This window comes from Mauremys reevesii, linkage group 13 (genome assembly GCF_016161935.1).
Source record: "Mauremys reevesii isolate NIE-2019 linkage group 13, ASM1616193v1, whole genome shotgun sequence".
In the NCBI taxonomy this organism is placed as follows: Eukaryota; Metazoa; Chordata; order Testudines; family Geoemydidae; genus Mauremys; species Mauremys reevesii.
In genome coordinates, this window is record NC_052635.1 from 32,049,471 (window position 1) to 32,068,244 (window position 18,774).

General features: G+C 40.3%; 1 protein-coding gene across 12 annotated transcripts in view; it reads left to right on the top strand.

Annotated features, from left to right (window-relative positions):
• NCOA3 (nuclear receptor coactivator 3) overlaps nt 1–18,774 on the top strand; it is a 162,389-nt gene that overhangs the window by 114,191 nt on the left and 29,424 nt on the right. For 11 of the 12 annotated variants that reach the window (XM_039498864.1, XM_039498862.1, XM_039498861.1 and 8 more), the window contains 5 exons: nt 9,973–10,099; nt 12,058–12,230; nt 14,459–14,559; nt 16,590–16,764; nt 18,436–18,624. In XM_039498864.1, coding sequence (XP_039354798.1) covers nt 10,011–10,099; nt 12,058–12,230; nt 14,459–14,559; nt 16,590–16,764; nt 18,436–18,624 — 727 coding nt within the window. In that variant the 5' untranslated portion in view covers nt 9,973–10,010. The remainder of the gene's footprint in view (nt 1–9,972; nt 10,100–12,057; nt 12,231–14,458; nt 14,560–16,589; nt 16,765–18,435; nt 18,625–18,774) is intronic. The other variant, XM_039498871.1, reaches the window with a different exon arrangement.

The following is an 18,774-nucleotide window of genomic DNA, read 5'->3' on the forward strand; positions in this document are numbered from 1 at the left end:
TAAGTGACTGCTTTCAAATCCTGGCTGAAAAATTATTCCTTCTTCCTCATTTAAAGCTATGAAATTCAGGTGTAACTACAGAGACCATAAAAGTTGTACTCATAAAATTTAACCACTTGACTGCTGCCAGAAAGTATCCTACAAGTGCAATTTCCTGTAGAATCTTATCCAAATAAATAGAACATCATCTGTATCCATGGTTATCCAAAACTATGCAAATTGTTTTCTGTTATATGAATAATATTTTGAGTCAGTGTCACTGGAAAACTATGGTGCTATTATTTACCCATACTTGTTTTCAAGGAAGTGTGGAGCAAGGAATGGAATTTCTTAATGGACTTCCCAATGATTCTTACTACATTAGATTATTAAATCAAAGTTGAAAGACATGACTTATGAGATTGTGGGGTTTTTTTTTTTTAACAAATTGAAATCTTACAATTTAGATCTTAATGGGCTAGTTTGAGTTATATCATCTTTTTTTAGAGAGGTGAATTGTTTAATATTTGTATTGAAATAAAAATTAAAAATAAGCTGGTGTTCCTAGGGATTGGATGAAAAGTATCCATTTGATTCTTCGTAATTGGCCATAACTGGAACGGTGACAGCCTTGCTGTGCCTTCTTCACTCGGAATTTTTTAAATGTTAGAACAGTCTACTTACTATAACACTATATGGTACAAATCCATATTTCTAGTAAAGTGCTTAATATAATTTTAAAATTCTTATCCGTCTATAAAGTAGCAGTTTTGTGTGCATAAATAACCACTTTCCTGCACAAGTTAAACCTTTATAACAAAACCATTTGCAATGTTTTGGTTTGAAAATATTTTCCTCAGTAGTTACTGTCAATTGCATGACCACAAAATAAATAAATAAAGCTGAAACTACCAAGCTCAACATTTTTGTACTCCTGTTAGTTGAAAACTACCATGTTGTTTTAGCCTTTTAATTTTTGTGCATATCATATTGCTTTTTTGAGAGGGCGGGGGCGTGTGTTCTGTTAATTATATTGTAAATGTACTATCCATGAAGTTAGGGAAAGTTATCTTGTATGTTTTAGTAATATATTTAATTAAATGTTTCTTAAATCTAACAAACCATAAGCCAAAAGAATGTTCAGGTGGGTGGTTCTTTGAAAAATGCCCCACTGAAGGCAATGGGGTTGCACAGATGCAACTGAGGGAAGAATTTTCCCTGTAGAATCCTACTGGTTAGCACTACTGAAGCACGTGCCAGAAAGAAGCTATTATGTTTTAGCTCACAGGTTGAGTTTACAGGACTGGCTGGCAGTTGCAAATTTTATTTTACTAGTAAACTGAGGATGTTTTGATTTGTATTCAGACACATATTTGGAATTCACAATGCTATTTTTTCAGAGGCACTTTTCAAAGTAATGCCTCACTTCAATAAAATTTCTTTTTTTAAAAAAAAATAAAGTACCTGTAGTAATTGCACCATCATATTTGATGGATAAACATCGTTCTCTCTGTGTTTTTAATTTGTGATTTTTTGCATTAATAACTCACTGGATAATTGGTTCTATTGCTAAGGTCTCTTGTAGCTTGAAGTGCAGGGTAGCTATTAAGAGTTTGCATGGTAGGTTCCTATACAGCAGAAAGCAGCCTCTGTGGGCTTGGTTAAGAAGCTGCAAAGCCTTCTTAGGCGTTACATGTTTTTCCAAGCCTCCTTAAGGGTAATGGTAATATTGGTAGGGAAAGAAAAAGTCGTACACAGATGATGTTTCAGGCTTATGTCTGGAGAAATTGCCAGAAGCTTTATGGCCCCCAAGTAAGTGATAGATATGCTATGATAGGGAGGTGGGGAGCTCTGCTTAAACAAATTCTCTTCTCTTCTTTCTTCCTCCCCCAATAACCCAAGCATTGTAGCTTAAGAAAAACATCCTCCTTTTTTAAAACTACCTGAATAGACATAGTGTTACATACTCTAATTCTTTCCTCTTGAGGTTTTTCAAGTAACATATAAAGTGTGTATATTTTTCTATTTAAATAAATTACTAGTTTTCATTTATAGCAACATGAATATATGCTACTTTTAAGTAATACTGAAATCAAATGATATTTCTATTATAAATTCTAAATGGCTAAATTCAGTCCTGTTACCATATCAACTTCTAAACTGCATCACACTGAAATTTTAAAATTTTGTATGCAGGCTATGTTCAGCAATTTAAAATATTTTAAACAGTTTTGGTAGCTTGTTTAAATTAAGAAATGTGCACTGTGGTTCTGACATGTTTGTTGTGCCCACACCCTTCCTGAGCTATCCTCAACCCTTTATCTTATTTTAAGCGCTTCCTCTCTCTTTCCATAGCAGCTTCTAGCACTGCAGCAGTATGCTTCTGCCTTGGAATGCAGTTGCTGGGAGAACAGCACCAAACCTAGTGTGTATATGTGCCACCTGCTCAACGACACTTGATTCTTTCATAGCTATGTGGATTATAGACCTAGGACCTTATGGATGAGAGTGTTGAGTGTGACCTTCAGATAACTCTAATCCTAGATTTTTGCATGATCATACTGTTTATATAAATCACTTTTTAAAAATTGAAGCTTCTTGTTTATTCAGATGAGCCGAACTAACTTCCTAACATGTTTTTTTAATCTGCAGTTTAGCTGAAGTAAATACTATTAATGTATATACTTGATGATATTCTGCCATCTAGTGGCAATTTGACAATTCATAATTTGTTTTTCTTGGGCACATACGAGTTGTCACTGTTTTAAATGCATTGTATTTTATAAATGTACCATAAACTAGAATCTAGTTGAAAAAGAACGAAGTTCCTCGTGTTTGCTCTTCCACAGTCATCAAACATTGGGATTTGCCTCCACTAATTTGACATGGTATGTCAAATAGGTAGCTATAAACTATTTTGAATCAGAATTTGGAGCATAAATGTTTCCTGGCTTATTGTCAGTGGAGTCTTTGGCCACATTTGTGTGTTTAGAAATCTTTTGGGAATAGTTTTATTTTGAGCTATACTATGTTTGTATTGATCTTTTTTTACTGCCCTTTAATTTTTTAAAATCCTGCTCTAATCTGCTATGTAGTTTTGAAGTAATTCCTTTCCAGTCAAAATGAATGCATCAATTGGTGGTGGTGTTTGTAAATATTAGTTTACTATAATATTTTGTAAGTGTGTTAAGCAGTGTGGTGGTGGTCATATTAACACATAGAGAGCTTGTGTGTAAACAGATATATATCTTTTTTAACTATACAGTACATTTACAGCAAACTAGAGCCTGCTCCTAGTTGGAGCCAGGTAGTTCTCTGTTCTGAGCAGCAATCATAGAGATCTGCCTTGCTGTGTGAAGAATGACCTTCTGAACTCTCCATCCACAGCCAACATCCTAACATAACAATAGCAACTGCTCCACACAATAATTTTGTTGTGTATCCCTAGCCTCTCAATTTACTTAGCAAGAGCAAGAACAGACAATGTTGTGGTTTCCCAGAAGCAAAAAGCAAAAGACGAGTCAGTCGAGGTTAGTACATCAGAAGCAATACACCTCCCCCCCCCAAATCCTGGAAGCATTTAGTGTAGTCTCATAATGACTGAGTTCTTGGTTCCCAGTCTATCTTTCTCTTTCATCTCCTAAACATATAGAAGAAATCCAGTTGCAAGAGAATAAGAAGTGTGGATGATGCCGGGGGTAGGGTATGGTGTGTGAAAAGGGAAAGGAAGAGCATCAAGGAGAAATCCCTAGTTGCAGGGACTTCACAGCTAGTCTCTCCCAGGTCTCTGTCCCCCTTCGTTTCCAACAGTGTTGACTTTGCAGCTGTACCACAAATCTCCTTCAGCCCTGGAAACCTTTGTATCAGTGGCTTGCACTTGTGTGAAAACTGGACTGCTGGTGGATTGGCTCAACACAAATAGTGGTTCTTGGCAAGTGGAGTCTTCAGACCCAATTTTTTTTTCCAGGAGATTTGGCAGCATCTGGGCTGTGTCCCCCTCAGGAAGTGTCATTTGATTTTTTTTTCTTTGATCTCCTTTATTCCTTTGCTCTGTGGGGAAATTGATTTATATTCTGGCATTGATTGAGAGATCTTTACCTCCTTGGTGCTTTGAGATGGAGCCATAATACTGACTGTAATGACTGTTTCTGGACAGGATGGGAAAAGGGAGGACCACAAGGGCTTGTCTTCGCTACCAGGGTAAGTCGACCTAAGTTACGCTACTCCAGCTATATGAATAACGTAGCTGGAGTCAACATAGCTTAGGTTGACCTACCCCAGTGTTTTCGCTGTGTGGATGGGAGACGCTCTCTGGTCGACAGGCCTTAATCTTCAGGGAGCTGGAGTATCAGGGTTTACCAGAGAGCTCTCTGCCATCGATTTAGTGGGTCTTCACTAGACCTGCTAAATCGACACCCACTGCATCGATTGCAGCAGCATTGATCTCCCCAGTTGTGAAGACATGGGGTGAAATCCTGATTCATTGAAGTCAATGCAAATTTTCATTCGTGGTTCCTGTCTTTGAAGAACATAAGTCAAAATAAATACGAATAAAGTACAAAATATGGGTTCTTAGGGTTTATAATACTTAGAGCACACCAAAGTTTTAACTGTAGCAGGGCTCATGTTAGTGCTTTAAAAATATTTGTGTAGATAGATGGCACTGTGAAGTTGTGGCTCACATTCCCGGGGTGTGGGGGGATTCTGAGCCTGAGCTCCAGCCTGAGCTGTAAATTCAAAGCGCTGTCTATTTTTAGAGTGGTAGCACAAGCCCCACTAGCCTGGTCTGTCGACCCAGGCTGGGAGGCTCACTTCCCTGGGCTGTGTAGACATATCCTTAGTGATTTGTGTTTCTTATATATGTGCTTTTTAACATTGCCATCCTTCTGCGTGTAAACCTTACCATTCTTCTGTGTATGTTGGTAGTAATGTAATTTCTTGTCATATCTTGTGCAATGCAAATAGTGCCTATTCAATGAGAATGTTTTGGCTAAATAATACGGTCATGAACTACAATAATTACTGAATGTATTTTGATATCCAGTTATAATAGATGATGTTGCACTGGGAACTCAATAGTGAACACAGTTCATTATGCTATAAAAGCAATTTCAGTAATACAAGCTTTAAATCAGATAAATGTATTGATTTGAGGCACACAAAACTGCATAGATCCAAACTGTCTTGCAAGAGTTAGTGAAATGACTACACTTCTTTAGCAGACTTTGGTTTGACCTTTGCTGGAAGAGAAATGTGCCAGAGAGTAGAGCCAGTCCAAAGAAAGGAATAGGTCTTGACATGTTGAGGTAGATGTTTTATTTGCCCTGCTAGAAGCAGGATACCAGATATAACATGAAATGTTGGCTTTAATAGTTTAAGACCTGTTAAATGATACTTGAATAAAATAATTGATTTAGAGATCTGACACTATAGGGTAAAATTTTGAAAGAGATGCACAGATTTTACTTTGCCATTTCCATTAAATCACCACAAGTTATACTAAACCCCTTACCCTAATGCTTCTCCTCCCTCCGTGTGACACTTTCCATCTAAGTTTCCTTTGCAGAACAGAAATGTGAGAGGACCCAAAGGATGCACAGAAACCTATTATTGTTGGTAGATGGACAGTTAACTGTGAAACACTCTCTTTGATAGTATATGCTAATTCTCCTTCAGGTGATTGTGCTCATATACATTCCACTGCTGGTGTTTGTGTGCCCAGTGCACTTGTCAGAGACTTTTGCTTGCAGTATCAATAGGTGGTGCATGTGCCCCAGTACTGTCAAGCAAAGGCATAACAGGGATGTCATGGTTGCCTCCCTCTCAGTTCATTCTCATTGCCTGTGGTGAGAGTTGGAGCTCCCTGTAGCATTTGCTTCGGGTAGCCCGATTTCAGAACTTTAGTGTATATAGTTATAGTTAATATTTAGTGGTAGTAACTTAATTTAGTTATTTGGGTAGATGCAGCTGTGTATTCCATGTGGGTGTATGGGTGCACCAGAGCTGGAGAACTTTGTCTAGAAGTACCCATGGGGTAGCACTCATGCCCTACGACCATAGCTCCTCCCTGGGCTGTACAAGGGCAGCGCCACCCTGACCCCCTCAGTTCCTTCTCACCGCCTGTGGCTAGAGTCATCGGTCCCGTCTGAGGCAGCACTATCGAGACTGGCTCCTTTGGTGCTGTTGAGGGCAGTGTCTTCACCCATGCTGAATCCTCCTTCCTCTCTTCAGTAGATTCAGTGTGTTTTGGTTCCACCAGCACTGTCAATGAACATTGTTTCATCTCTGTTAGTCATCTTTCTGACCAATTATGCCAGCACTGATCACTTTGTTGGCTTTCCGCACGCCCCAACCCTCGCTTCCTTTGGATCCTAATGTGTCTCCAAAAACCCAGGCCACATAGAATCCCAACAGGAACTGCTTCTCCCTGTTTTGAGGAGGCTTACGTTTCTTCTTCAGACTCAGAAAGGAGGAACCTGTCTCACCTTCGAGATCCTTTAGATCACCTTGCAGGTCTTTATTGCTACAAAACCTAAACTACAGGACCATCTTCCTATAGGGAAGTCCCAGCACCCTGTCCTGCTGAGCCAGGGCACTCAAGCCTCCTCCAGTGCGCGCGCGCACACAGCTGCAGAAAGACACTGACACTGAAATCAGCTCTGTGTAGGAAGACTCCACTCGGGAGTTGCCCAGCACTCAACTGCACACCTCCTCTGGAGTGTAAACCCAAAATTGTATTGTCTCTCACTGCATACCCCTCCCTCAATGTGCAGGGAAGATATGCACAGCTTCCCCCCCGTCCCTTCCCTGTTATGAATTGCACAAACTGGTTTAAAGGAAATAAAACAAGTTTATTAACTACAAAGGATAGATTTTAAGTGATGTTAAGGGTGAGCAAACAGATCGAAGCAGTTTACTGAGCAAATAAAACACATGCACAAACTAAGCTTAGTACACTAAAGAAACTGATTACAAGTAGTAATAGCTCACCCTAAATGTTGTTTTAGGTGTTTGTTTCACAGGCCAGACACCTTTTCCGGCCCGGGCTCAGCTCTTCTCCCTTCCTCAGTCCTTGTTTCTTAGATCTTCCAGCAGTCATTGTGGGTGGGCATGGGATTCAGTGAAGACGGAGCCCTGATTAACTCACTTCCCTACCTTAAATAGGATTTACATATGGCAGGAATCCTTTGTTGCCCAGTTTGGTCTCTATCCCTTTTGTGGAAAAATACTAGCAGGCCAAGATGGGGTCCAGTACCAGGTGGTGGGGAAGGATAGCTCAGTGGTTTGAGCATTGGCCTGCTAAACCCAGGGTTGTGAGTTCAATCCTTGAGGGGGCCATTTGGTGAACTGGGGCAAACAATCTGTCTGGGGATTGGTCCTGCTTTGAGCAGCAGGTTGGACTAGGTGACCTCCTGAGGTCCCTTCCAACCCTAATATTCTATGATTCTATGACATGATCACATGACCCTTCAGTGTCAAAGCACCATCCCAGGAAGCTTTTCAGGAAGGTGGGAGGATTAGTATCTTCAAAGTCCTATTGTCCTGCCTAATGGCCCATCTTGGCTGATTTCCTACTGTCTGATGGCCGTTCCCCAGGTGCAATTGATACATAGTCAATATTCCTAACTTCAGATACAGAAATGATACATGCGTACAAATAGGATAATCATATTCAATAAATCATAACCTTTCCAATGATATCTCACATCACCCATCTTGTGTAAAACATATCTTAGGCCATATTCATATCACAACAATATCTCTATGAAGACTATGGGGCGTAGTGTCACACTGAGGTATCTGTTGCACCTGAAATCATCATGCCTTTCAGTTAGTTCCATGAGGGTTCATGTGACTTCTGTTTTCTGCACTGCATCCACCACTAGATGGGTTTTCCACTTTCTCTCACCTTCTCTTTTTCTGAGTCTCTTGAAAGATATACTCAATGTTTACCCTCCTGTGTCTGATCTGTATAGGATCTCAATTGAGTTCTCTCCAAACTCCTAGGGCCCCCCTTCGAGCCTATGGCTTCCTCCTCACTATTGTTGTTGTATCCAGAAACAGCTTTTCTGGTGGCAATCCCTTGTGCTAGGAGGGTTTCAGAACTTCAGGCTCTCCTGGGGGATCCGCCTTTCACGGTTTTCCATAAAGACAAAATTTCTTTTAGGCCACACCCTTAGTTTATGCCTGAGGTAATGTCAGCTTTCCACCTTGAATCAAATATTCATTTTCTGTTTGTTTGTTTGTTTTCTTTCCAAAACCCCATTCTTCTAAAGATGGAAAAACGCTTCAGACCTTGGATGTTTGTAGAGCTTTGGCAATCTAACTGGACGACTCTAGATTCTTTAGGACTACCTCCAGGCTTTTTGTAGTCTATGATGAGTGACCCATAATTCTATCAGTGTCATCTCACTGAATTGCACACTGAATTTCTGACTGCAGTAAGTGCTGCTACAATCTTGCTAAGTTTTTATTCCACCAAGAAAAACAGCTCCAGGCTCAGTTCACTTCATTATCCTTTCTGAGCTATGTTCCAATAGTTGATATCTTCAAGGCAGTGATTGTGTCAGCTGTACTTACTTTTTTTTCTCATTACACCATCACTTAAGCCACTCGTGATCATGACAACTTTAGTGTTACAGTCTCTGTTCAGATGATCCAAGATTCCTCCTCCATTTTAAGGGGGAGGAATAGCTCAGTGGTTTGAGCATTGGCCTGCTAAACACAGGGTAGTGAAGGCAGGGAGCTGGACTCAATCATCTTTCAGGGTCCCTTCCAGTTCTATGAGATAGGTATATCTCCATATATATATAAAAATAAATAAAGGGAACTGCTGAGTCACCTGCAGTGGAATGTATATGTGCACAATCACTCGAAGGGGGGGAAAAGTGTACTTACTTGTCTTGTTTTTTGAGATGTGTTGTGCACATATACATTCCCTGACCCTCCCACCTTTCCCACTGCTTCAGACATCACATATAGCACTGCAAAGTAATGGAGAGGAAGGTGGCAACCACAAACTTTTTTATGCTCTCAGCTGACAGCATGAGGAGAGCATGCATTGCATAGTGGTACTGAAGAGAAATGTCTCCAACTCAAGTGCTCTGGCCACACAGGCACCCGCAGTGAACTGTATATGTGCACAACACACCTCAAAGAGCAACAGTTACTGTACAGGTAAGTAAACATTTTTATAGAATATGTGATTTGTGATTTGTTGATAGAATGAGAATTGTTTTGGAGAATATTTAAAACACATGTTCTGCACCTGTGGTTAGCATAGCTGTTTAATGATCCAGTGTTTTATGAGCCAAAAATTACTTTTTATCTAAAGGCATTTCTTAGTTAGCACTGAGTGTAACTTCCTTATTGCTCCCTGGAAAACACTTATTAACTAAGATGGTGATTTAATGGCCAGAGTCAGAGGGTATGTAACAATTGTGGTAACATTTCTATCTTGACAGTGATATTTTATGCATCTGTTGCTGAAGAAGCTGTTGATTCTTATGTCTTAGATTTTTTCCAGCAAGTGGTACGGATCTGGGAGATGTGTGGTTGGTTGTTTTTTTTTTTGTTTGTTTTTTTAAATATGGATTGTGTATACTGCTCTGGTTATATAGTGCTTGGAAAGTATGTTGCATCTGAGCATGTGCAGTAATCTACAGTATTTTTTTCTTAGCAATAATTTGACCACATGATATTTTTTGAGCTCCTCAAGCTTTGATCCTCCAAGTTCTTGTATCATGTAGAGCAGTAAGTGGTGATTGATAGTTAAAGCAATATATTACACATTGGTCCCAAAAATATCATGCATCGTGGTGTGACTAAAATTTTGCAAGGCTGCTATAAATTATGACTTAGTGCTTATCTGGATAGTCTTACTGTAAAATGGATAAAGAATACTGTGAAACAATTTATTTTAATTGTCTGAAATATCTTGAGAGAGCATCATCAGTTTGATTCCCCTTTTTTTTTTTTTTTTACACACTTCAGTTGCTGATGTAAACTCAGTTGGCTGTTGCTCAGTCAAGATGAGTGGAATGGGAGAAAACTCCTTGGACAGCTTGACCAGTGAGTCAAGGAAACGCAAGCCATTGCCCTGTAATGCCCCAGGACCAGGGTACAGTAAACACATTTTCCTCACTGTTTTTATTAGATTTTTCATAATAAAATTATAAATAGTGTAGCGCGGTGTTTTGTTTTTAGGTTTTAATTGAAATGAATATTAAAAGAGTTTTGCTATTCATTTATATTCAGTTGATAACATCTTTTAAGGGACTCCCTGCAAGTCCCTCCAGACTTACCCTCATGCCAGAAGCTCTGAATGTTCCCCAAAGCCCCCTCTTCCATATGCCAAGGTGCTCTGTGTACCCCATGTTCTCCCCCCTCCCCATGCCATTGACCCCTATTCACCCTCCCCTTGTTAGGGGTTCTTTGTGTGCCCATATCCTTCCCCCATGGCAGATGCTCTGTGTGCACCTCCATTCCCCCTTTTCCTCCCATGCCTGGGTCTCTGTGTGCCTCCTCCCTTCCCCTCATGGTAGGGTTTCTGTATTTCCCCCTGTCCTTAGCACACACACACAGTCCCCATTTTCCCTTCCTCACATCTAGGGCACTACCAAATTCCCAGCCATGAAAAACGCACCATGGACCGTGAAATCTGGTCTCCCCTCCCTCCCTCTGAAATCTGGTCTTTTGTGTACTTTTACCCTATACTATACAGATTTCACAGGGACCAGCGTTTCTCAAACTGGTAGTCCTGACCCAAAAGGCAGTTGTGGGGAGCGTGGGGGGTGTCGCAAGGTTATTTTAGGGGGAATCGTGGTATTGCCACCCTTACTTCTGTGCTGCTGCCTTCAGAGCTGGGTGGTGGCTGCTGACCGAGGGCCCAGCTCTGAAGGAAGCAGTACAGAAGTAAGGGTGGCAATACCATACCATGCCATCCTTCCTTCTGTGCTGCTGTTGGCAGCAACTCTGCCTTCAGAGCTGGGGGCTCCCAGCCAGCAGCCTCCGCTCTCTGTCCACCCAGCTGTGAAGGCAGTGCAAAAGTAAGGGTGGCAATACCACAATCCCCTAAAATAACCTAGTGACCCTCTTCTCCCCCCCCACCTCCTTTTGGATCAGGATTCCTACAGTTACAACACCGTGAAATTTCAGATTTAAATAGCTTAAATAATGAAATTTACAATTTTAAAAATCCTATGATCGTGAAATTGACCAAAATGGACTGTGAATTTGGTAGGGCCCTACTCATAGCCATTCCTCCCTCTCCAGGTTGCTGACACAAACCCCTGCTCACTGTCCCCATTTTCCACATTTCCCTGGATCCCTATGTTCCCCTCCCCATCTCCATTGCCCCCTAGATTCCTACTTCCACACCCAGCCGCCTAGGTCCTCCCTGCTACTTGTAAGGCTTTCTTATTTCTGTGATAATCCAAACTACAGGCTGTCCCCATGCAGCCAGTTAAGATGCTGCTTCTGGTATGTGTAGACAGCCACCAGGGGCAGCAGAGAGATTCTTCTGCCTGCAACAGGAGTCACTCTGGAATCCCCGATTTTCCTGTGAAATAAGCTTTTCTGGTGGTCTGATCTACCTTAAAATCAATATACTTGTGCCCACTGATATCGAGAATATTTCCTGAAATTCTGGAATTGATGGGTGCAGTGTTCCAAAATTTTGCTGCTTCTGTATTACTGACAGAGAAGTGCCATTGAATTAGATGTAAAACTTTGTTTATAGCTTATTGGGCAAGCAAAACGGTGCTGCAGTTTTTTCCACCTTAAAATGCCTATATAGTACAAATACATTAGTTTTGTAATAGTTGGAATTTTCATTACATTCAATAAGAAAATAACTACAACAGTTATTCTTGAAATAATAACCTTGTCATAATCTCTGAAGATACATTCCTTTATATGGTTCTGTAAAAACCTACAGGTGTAAATTGACGAGATGAATGTCCACTAGCTAAATTTATGTGATAAGTGGTATCTGAAATGCATCAAAGATGACAGTGTGATCATAGTTCTTGTTTATGCTGAAATTTATGTACATTAAATGCTGCTGCTTGTTCCTAGTCTGATCTGCAGTGGTGAGAAACGCCGACGTGAGCAGGAAAGCAAATATATTGAGGAGCTAGCTGAGCTGATATCTGCTAATCTGAGTGACATTGACAATTTCAATGTCAAACCAGATAAATGTGCAATTTTAAAGGAAACTGTAAGACAGATCCGGCAGATAAAGGAACAAGGTAAGGATTTCTCTCCTAAATCATAAGGAAGAATATTTGGTTTTCTATCAGGAGGCAGTTTCTCTCCAAAACAATACTTAGTTGCTGAGATAATACAATGGAATTTTCATACAATAGGCTCTGATTTAGGAAAGCATTTAAGCACATGCTTAAATCCATTCCTGTTCAGGGCTTATTCCCTATTCAGCACTTAGCAGATGCTTAATTTTAAGCATGTGCTTAGTGGGACTTAAGCACTTGCTTAACTTTAAGCATTATGTTTAACACCCTTTATGAATAGGGAAGCTTTCCTGAATCAGGGCCTAAAGTACACCATTTCTTATTACCTTCCTTAAACTACTTAAACAAGCAATAAAAGCTTAAAATAGGTCATAAAGCAGTTGTTCTTCAAAACATAGATGGATTAGTTGCCTACTGGAGTAAAGAAATCCATCTATTGCCTATTAATTAAAGGTTCCCTGCCAACTTGGATTATTTGAAACTAATTTATAAAAGAAGCCCAGTTTCTTATTCAGTGCTATGTCCTGAAATTTTAAATTATTTTTTTAAAATTCATGTTACATTTTTCTGTCTTTTCTGCTCCTGTTTTGGTGTTTGAGAGCCTTTCTAGCAAGGAAAAATAACTGGGGTCCAATACAGTCAGACTGCAACTAGCTGACCACGTAACCCAGAGGTAGGCAACCTATGGCACGCGTGCCGAAGGTGGCACACAAGCTGATTTTCAGTGGCACTCACACTGCCCAGGCCTGGCCACCGGTCCGGGGGGCTCTGCATTTTAATTTAACTTTAAATGAAGCTTCTTAAACATTTTAAAAACCTTATTTACTTTACACACAATAATAGTTTAGTTATATATTATAGCCTTATAGAAAGACACCTTCTAAAAACGTTAAAATGTATTACTGGCATGCAAAACCTTAAATCAGAGCGAATAAATGAAGATTTGGCACACCACTTCTGAAAGGTTGCCAACCCCTGATGTAACCAATTAAAAAGTCCCATTAACTGTACACAAAATGTAATGAGGTGCAGAATAAACTGGGGAAAATATAGAGGAACATCTATTTTGCTAATGTCTTAGTTACAGTATGGTTTTTAGGTTTTACTTGTAACAATAGTAGTTTTTTAAACAAATCAGACAAATATAATTGTTAAATTTGCTGTTTCCCCCCATAACCTCTGGTAATTGTGAGGCATGTGTTGGTAGAAGTGACTTCAAAAATATTAGAATAGATTACGCATCAGGTATATGCCAGTTCAGTGAGTTTCCACTCAGTAGTAAATTATGTTAGAAGCCTGCTGGAATATATCACACACTTTACCTGGAATGGTAAACTTCCAAATTCTGCTCTGTCTGCCCTGTTGGAACGTGTTTCTATTTTTTAAAGTAGCCTTAATTGCTATTTTAGAAGTACTTTCCCGGTGGCATTATTGCCACTTCATTGTGCACTTCACTGGTTGATAATCTTCCTTTGGTACATTAAACTCCTGTTGTGGTCTGCTTAAACAGCCAGCAGGTGCCACAGTAATAGAGATTACTGCTTGTTTTCCATTACTTTACTGCATGGTTTTATTTTTATTTTTTTTCTCCTTGTAACAACCTTTTACTTTTTCTTCAGTATATTTTAGGTTAAAATGCTGAAAAAATGTTTTAATTATTGGCATCAGATATGATTAAATAATCTGCAGAAGGCCAAGTGAGAATTCGTTTCCGGTTTTGTATTTTGATTTGGATCCAAGAACACAATTAAATGAGCAAACCGTACATTCTGCATATTAAATTGGATTACTTTCTAGACTAAAGCCTAAATTAAGCCTTAACATGATTTAAAATGTTTATCTTCCACACGGTTGTACAGGAAGAAGGGAAGAATTAGGAAGCTTTTCATTATATTGAAAAGTTTGTGCTGGCCAGTCATCTTCCCAGTGGAAGAAGTTTTGTCATGGAAACTGTGGTGGTGGTGTGGCAGAATCCAAAATTTGCTAGGTGCTTTCAAAACACACAGGAAGTCAATCCCTGCCCAGAAGTTCTACCGTATTTAAAAAAAAAAAAAAAAAGTGTTGTGCTCCCTCTGTGCATATAATTGTAACATTAAATGGAATCATATAATTACAGCTTCATTGCTTATTCTCAGGTTTCCTGGAATGCAGCACATAACTTCAAAAATATTTCTATGCTTCCAAACACAAAATGGTGCCTTTCTGAAAACTTGTCTTTTTGATTTTAGGAAAAACAGCATCCTGTGATGATGATGTACAGAAGGCTGACGTATCTTCTACAGGTCAAGGGGTTATTGATAAGGATTCATTGGGACCTCTTTTACTACAGGCAAGTGTAAATGATGCCCTGGGACAACCAAATGAGATTTGATATTGCATATTCTTAAGCAATAGATTATGTGACAGGATTACAACACTGAGAAATGCTAGCGTGCAAGGGCAATGGAGAAAATTGTTTTAAAAGGACAAAAAATAAAATCCATCATTGTTTTCTCAACTCTGCTGAAGCAGTCTAGAGGATTCAAAATCAGATGGCATTTGGGTTTGCCTTAGCATGCTGTTCTATTTTTGTCGTAGTCCCAATAAATGGCTAATAAGATTACATTGACTAGACTCTGTGTTCAAGTTTTTTTTCCCCCTTTTTACCTCAGGAAATGGCCATCAAGGACTTTTGTGGCTTGATGATGGTCTGTAAGACCAAGGGTCTGATTCTGGGAAGCAACCTGAATTCCCATTGTCTTAGGAGGAAGTTACAGGTGCAGAATGGTGCTTCTTAGGATCAATTCCAGTATGCCAGTGGTCTCCAACCATTTTATGTCCAAAATCACTTTTTGAATCTAAGGGCAACCCAGCATCTACCCTGCCCCTTCCCCAAAGCCCCGCCCGCTATCCCCCTCCCCCCCAAATTGCTCACTCTCCTCCACTCTCACTCACTCTCACCGGGCTGGGATAGGGGTTTGGGAGGGAGTGGGGGCTCTTGGCTGAGCCTGGGGCAGGGGATTGGGGTGTACGAGGGGGTGAGGGGTGCAAGCTCTATGCGGGAGTTTGGGTGCGGGAGGTGGCTTCGGGCTGGGGCAGAGTGTTGGGGTGACAGGAGGGGGTGCAGGGTGCGGTCTCTGGGAAGGGGGGTGTAGGAGAGGGTATGGGGTGCTGGCTCCAGGAGGGGCTCAGGGATGGGGGTTGGGGAGCAGCCTCCCACCAGGCAGCATTTACCTCCGGCAGCTTCCAGTAGGTGGTGGGTGCAGCGAGGCTAAGACAGGCTCCCTGCCTACCCTGGCCCCACACCGCTCCTGGAAGGGGCCAACGCGCCCGGGGGAGGGGGGGCTGCTGGGTGCACGTGGCTCTGCGCACAGCTTCTCTCTGCAAGCACTGTTCCCGCAGCTCTCCCGGCCAATGGGAGCTGTGGGGGCAGTGCTTGCAGGTAGGAGTAGCGCAGGAGAGAGACCCTTGCATCCCCAGGGCCACAGATCTGCGTTTTGCTGACTGCTTCCGGGAGCAGTGTGGGGCCAGGGTAGGCAGGGAGTCTGCCTTAGCAGCAGCCACACCGCACCGCCGAAAATTGTGATAGTCTGGGAGATCCTCTAGGATCAACCAGTCAATCGCGATCGACCAGTTGATGACCACTGCTGTATGCAGTAGATCAGTTTGCTGCTGCCCTCATGTGTTGAGACTCCAAATTACATAAGAATCACATAAGGTAACATTTATTAAGAGTTCTAAAAACCAGGAAACCAGTCCTACTGCTTAGTACACAAAGTAGTTCAGTATGTTGTAGGCTGCTATTTTGAGTCAAGTTTTTGAAGTACTTTCAAAGCTAACTGTCTTAGAGAGATTCTAATGCTGTTTCTGATTTGGGAATGAGTACAGTGGTTTTTAAAAAGTGGATAGTCTCTCTCCCCCCCCCTTTTTTTTTAATGTTCTTCATTGGTATTGAAAATATATCCTTAAGAAGGCTATTTCGCTCACACTCCACTTCTACTTCTTAAAGGTCTTGTGGCAAATTTATAATCCTGACTTTGACTTCATTGTATTGTTATAGAAGTTATTGAGATGTCACAGACTCAGTGTCATGTTTCCAGGCTAAAAGAGTTAAAAACCAAATGTTTGATTATCATCATGGTAAGATCAATAGTGGAAGAACAATTGAACAGCGGGTTTCTGATAGTTGAAACTTTCCTTACTATGAAAGTTTCTCTTTAACGAAAACTCAAAATTTTAATTCTTTTACTAGAAAAGTTAAGTGATTCTTTTCCTAAACTACAACACTTTATCTCCCACTTACTTTTTTAAATTAACTGTTTTAGCAGGTCTGGAATTTTGTGTGTGTGTTTATAATGTATTGTTGCAATGTATTTTTAGGCATTGGATGGTTTCCTGTTTGTAGTAAATCGAGATGGGAACATTGTATTTGTATCAGAAAATGTCACACAATATCTGCAGTATAAACAAGAGGATTTGGTTAATACAAGTGTCTACAGCATCTTGCATGAAGAGGACCGGAAGGACTTCCTTAAAAACTTACCTAAATCTGCAGGTAATAGGATTCTGCACTTAGATTCTCAGACTTCTTTTAAAAAATAAACAAACTCCAAAGTTGTTAACCTTACAAAACAAATCTCTTTCTTATGGTGCAGCTATCACTTGACTTGAGTTTTAGGATATGACTCTTATATTAACTTTTAACATTAAATTAATAGGAATATTGCAACATTGATTATGAATTCTTTGCTGTTAGCAGACTAACAGAAGAATGAAAACAAAATTCCATCACCAGGACTACCGTTCAAATTTATATCCTCTTGATCTAAGTATTTAAAATGTTACTTTCAAACTATAAATTATATAAACAACTAATAGAACTTAGGTGCAGATATTCATGGTGTGTGGGTGTAGCGAACAAGTGCCTAGGTTTATGGAGTTGCATGTTTCTATACTCTGATGAAGTGAAAGAGGGATGGGCATTTGAGGTTGGTTTGCCTGTTTCTAAGGGATTCATTATACATAAAACCTTGAGTCTGTCAGGGAAGTGACTGATTCCGTGACCTCTGTGACTTCTGCAGTGGCCAGAGTGACTGACCCCAGGGACAGCCGCACAGGCCGCTACTGGGGCAGTCTTGAGACCCCGCGCCCCCCCAGCAGCAGCAACGGTCTCGGTCTGTCCTCCCCAGCACTAGCGTTGCCACTCTCCCCCCATACCAGCTGTGGTCCTGGGCTGTCCCCTGCCGTGGAGCACCCAAGATTTAGTCAGGGGTATATAGTACAAGTTATGGATCGGTCACAGGCCCTGAATTATTGTTTACTGTCCGTGACCTATCCATGACTTTTACTAAAAATACCTAGGACTAAAACATAGCTTTAATTATACATGGAAAATTTATCCAGAATAAAGTGAAGTGTGACTTTAATATGGATTAACTATTCCTGAATAACTCTGTGTGGACATGCTTATTCTGGAATAAGAGTGCTTTATTCTGAAATTGCTTAATACATTTCAAATAAACTACTTCAGAATAAGGAACTCTTATAATAAGAGGTTTCACTTATGGAGTTAATCAGGAATAACTATTCCAGAATTCCTCATGAAGATAAGCCTTAAAATAATGTTACAGAAGTTCTCTCCACATCCTGATGAAGCTCTGGGAACTGTTAACAATTCAGCTTTGACGTTTCTCTCCCCATTTTGAAACAGAATAATTAGGTTATTTAGACCTTTTGCTTTTCAAGCAGAAGCTGCCTTCCAGAATTGTGTAAATACTGTAATTTTAAGCAAAAAGCTGATTGAATGGTTTCAGTCAATATCTCATAAGTGTGTTGCTAGACAGCTGAGATTTGAAGTCAGTGAACATTGGGAGCTACCTGCCAGGTTTTTTTTTTTTAAACAAGGGAATGACTTTCCACTCCCTTTTGACTGGGGCTGAAAGTACCTCAGAGGGGATGGTGTTCTTTCAACCAGCAGTGAAGAACACTATCCCCAAAATATCAATATGATGACCTTTTAACAAATCTTTTAAAAAAGTTATAGTATCTGAACTTCAAAAGAGATGAGATCAGGTGTGTGAGATAATATCTTACCTCACTCACTTTCTCTCTCTCATATCCTGGGACCGACACAGGTACAACAACACTGCATACTTCAAAAATCAGGCAATTAAGAATTAATTTTATTTTAAAATCTTTGTGAACTTTTATGATTATTTTCTTTTAGTTAATGGAGTTGCTTGGACCAATGAAACACCTAGACAGAAGAGTCATACGTTTAATTGCCGCATGATGGTAAAAACATCTCACGATCTTTTGGATGATGTGGGCAGCAACCAGGATTCGCGTCAGAGATATGAAACAATGCAGTGTTTTGCTTTATCTCAGCCAAGAGCTATGATGGAAGAAGGGGAAGGTAATTTTTCTACAGGAAAATCCTCTTACTACAGTTATTTACTACTTAATTTATGTTATAAAGCCTGGGGTTTCAGAATTCCATATTTTGAATAATTTAGGAGTTAAATGCAAAATCCTCAAATCTCATCTCCCATATTATGCCTTTATC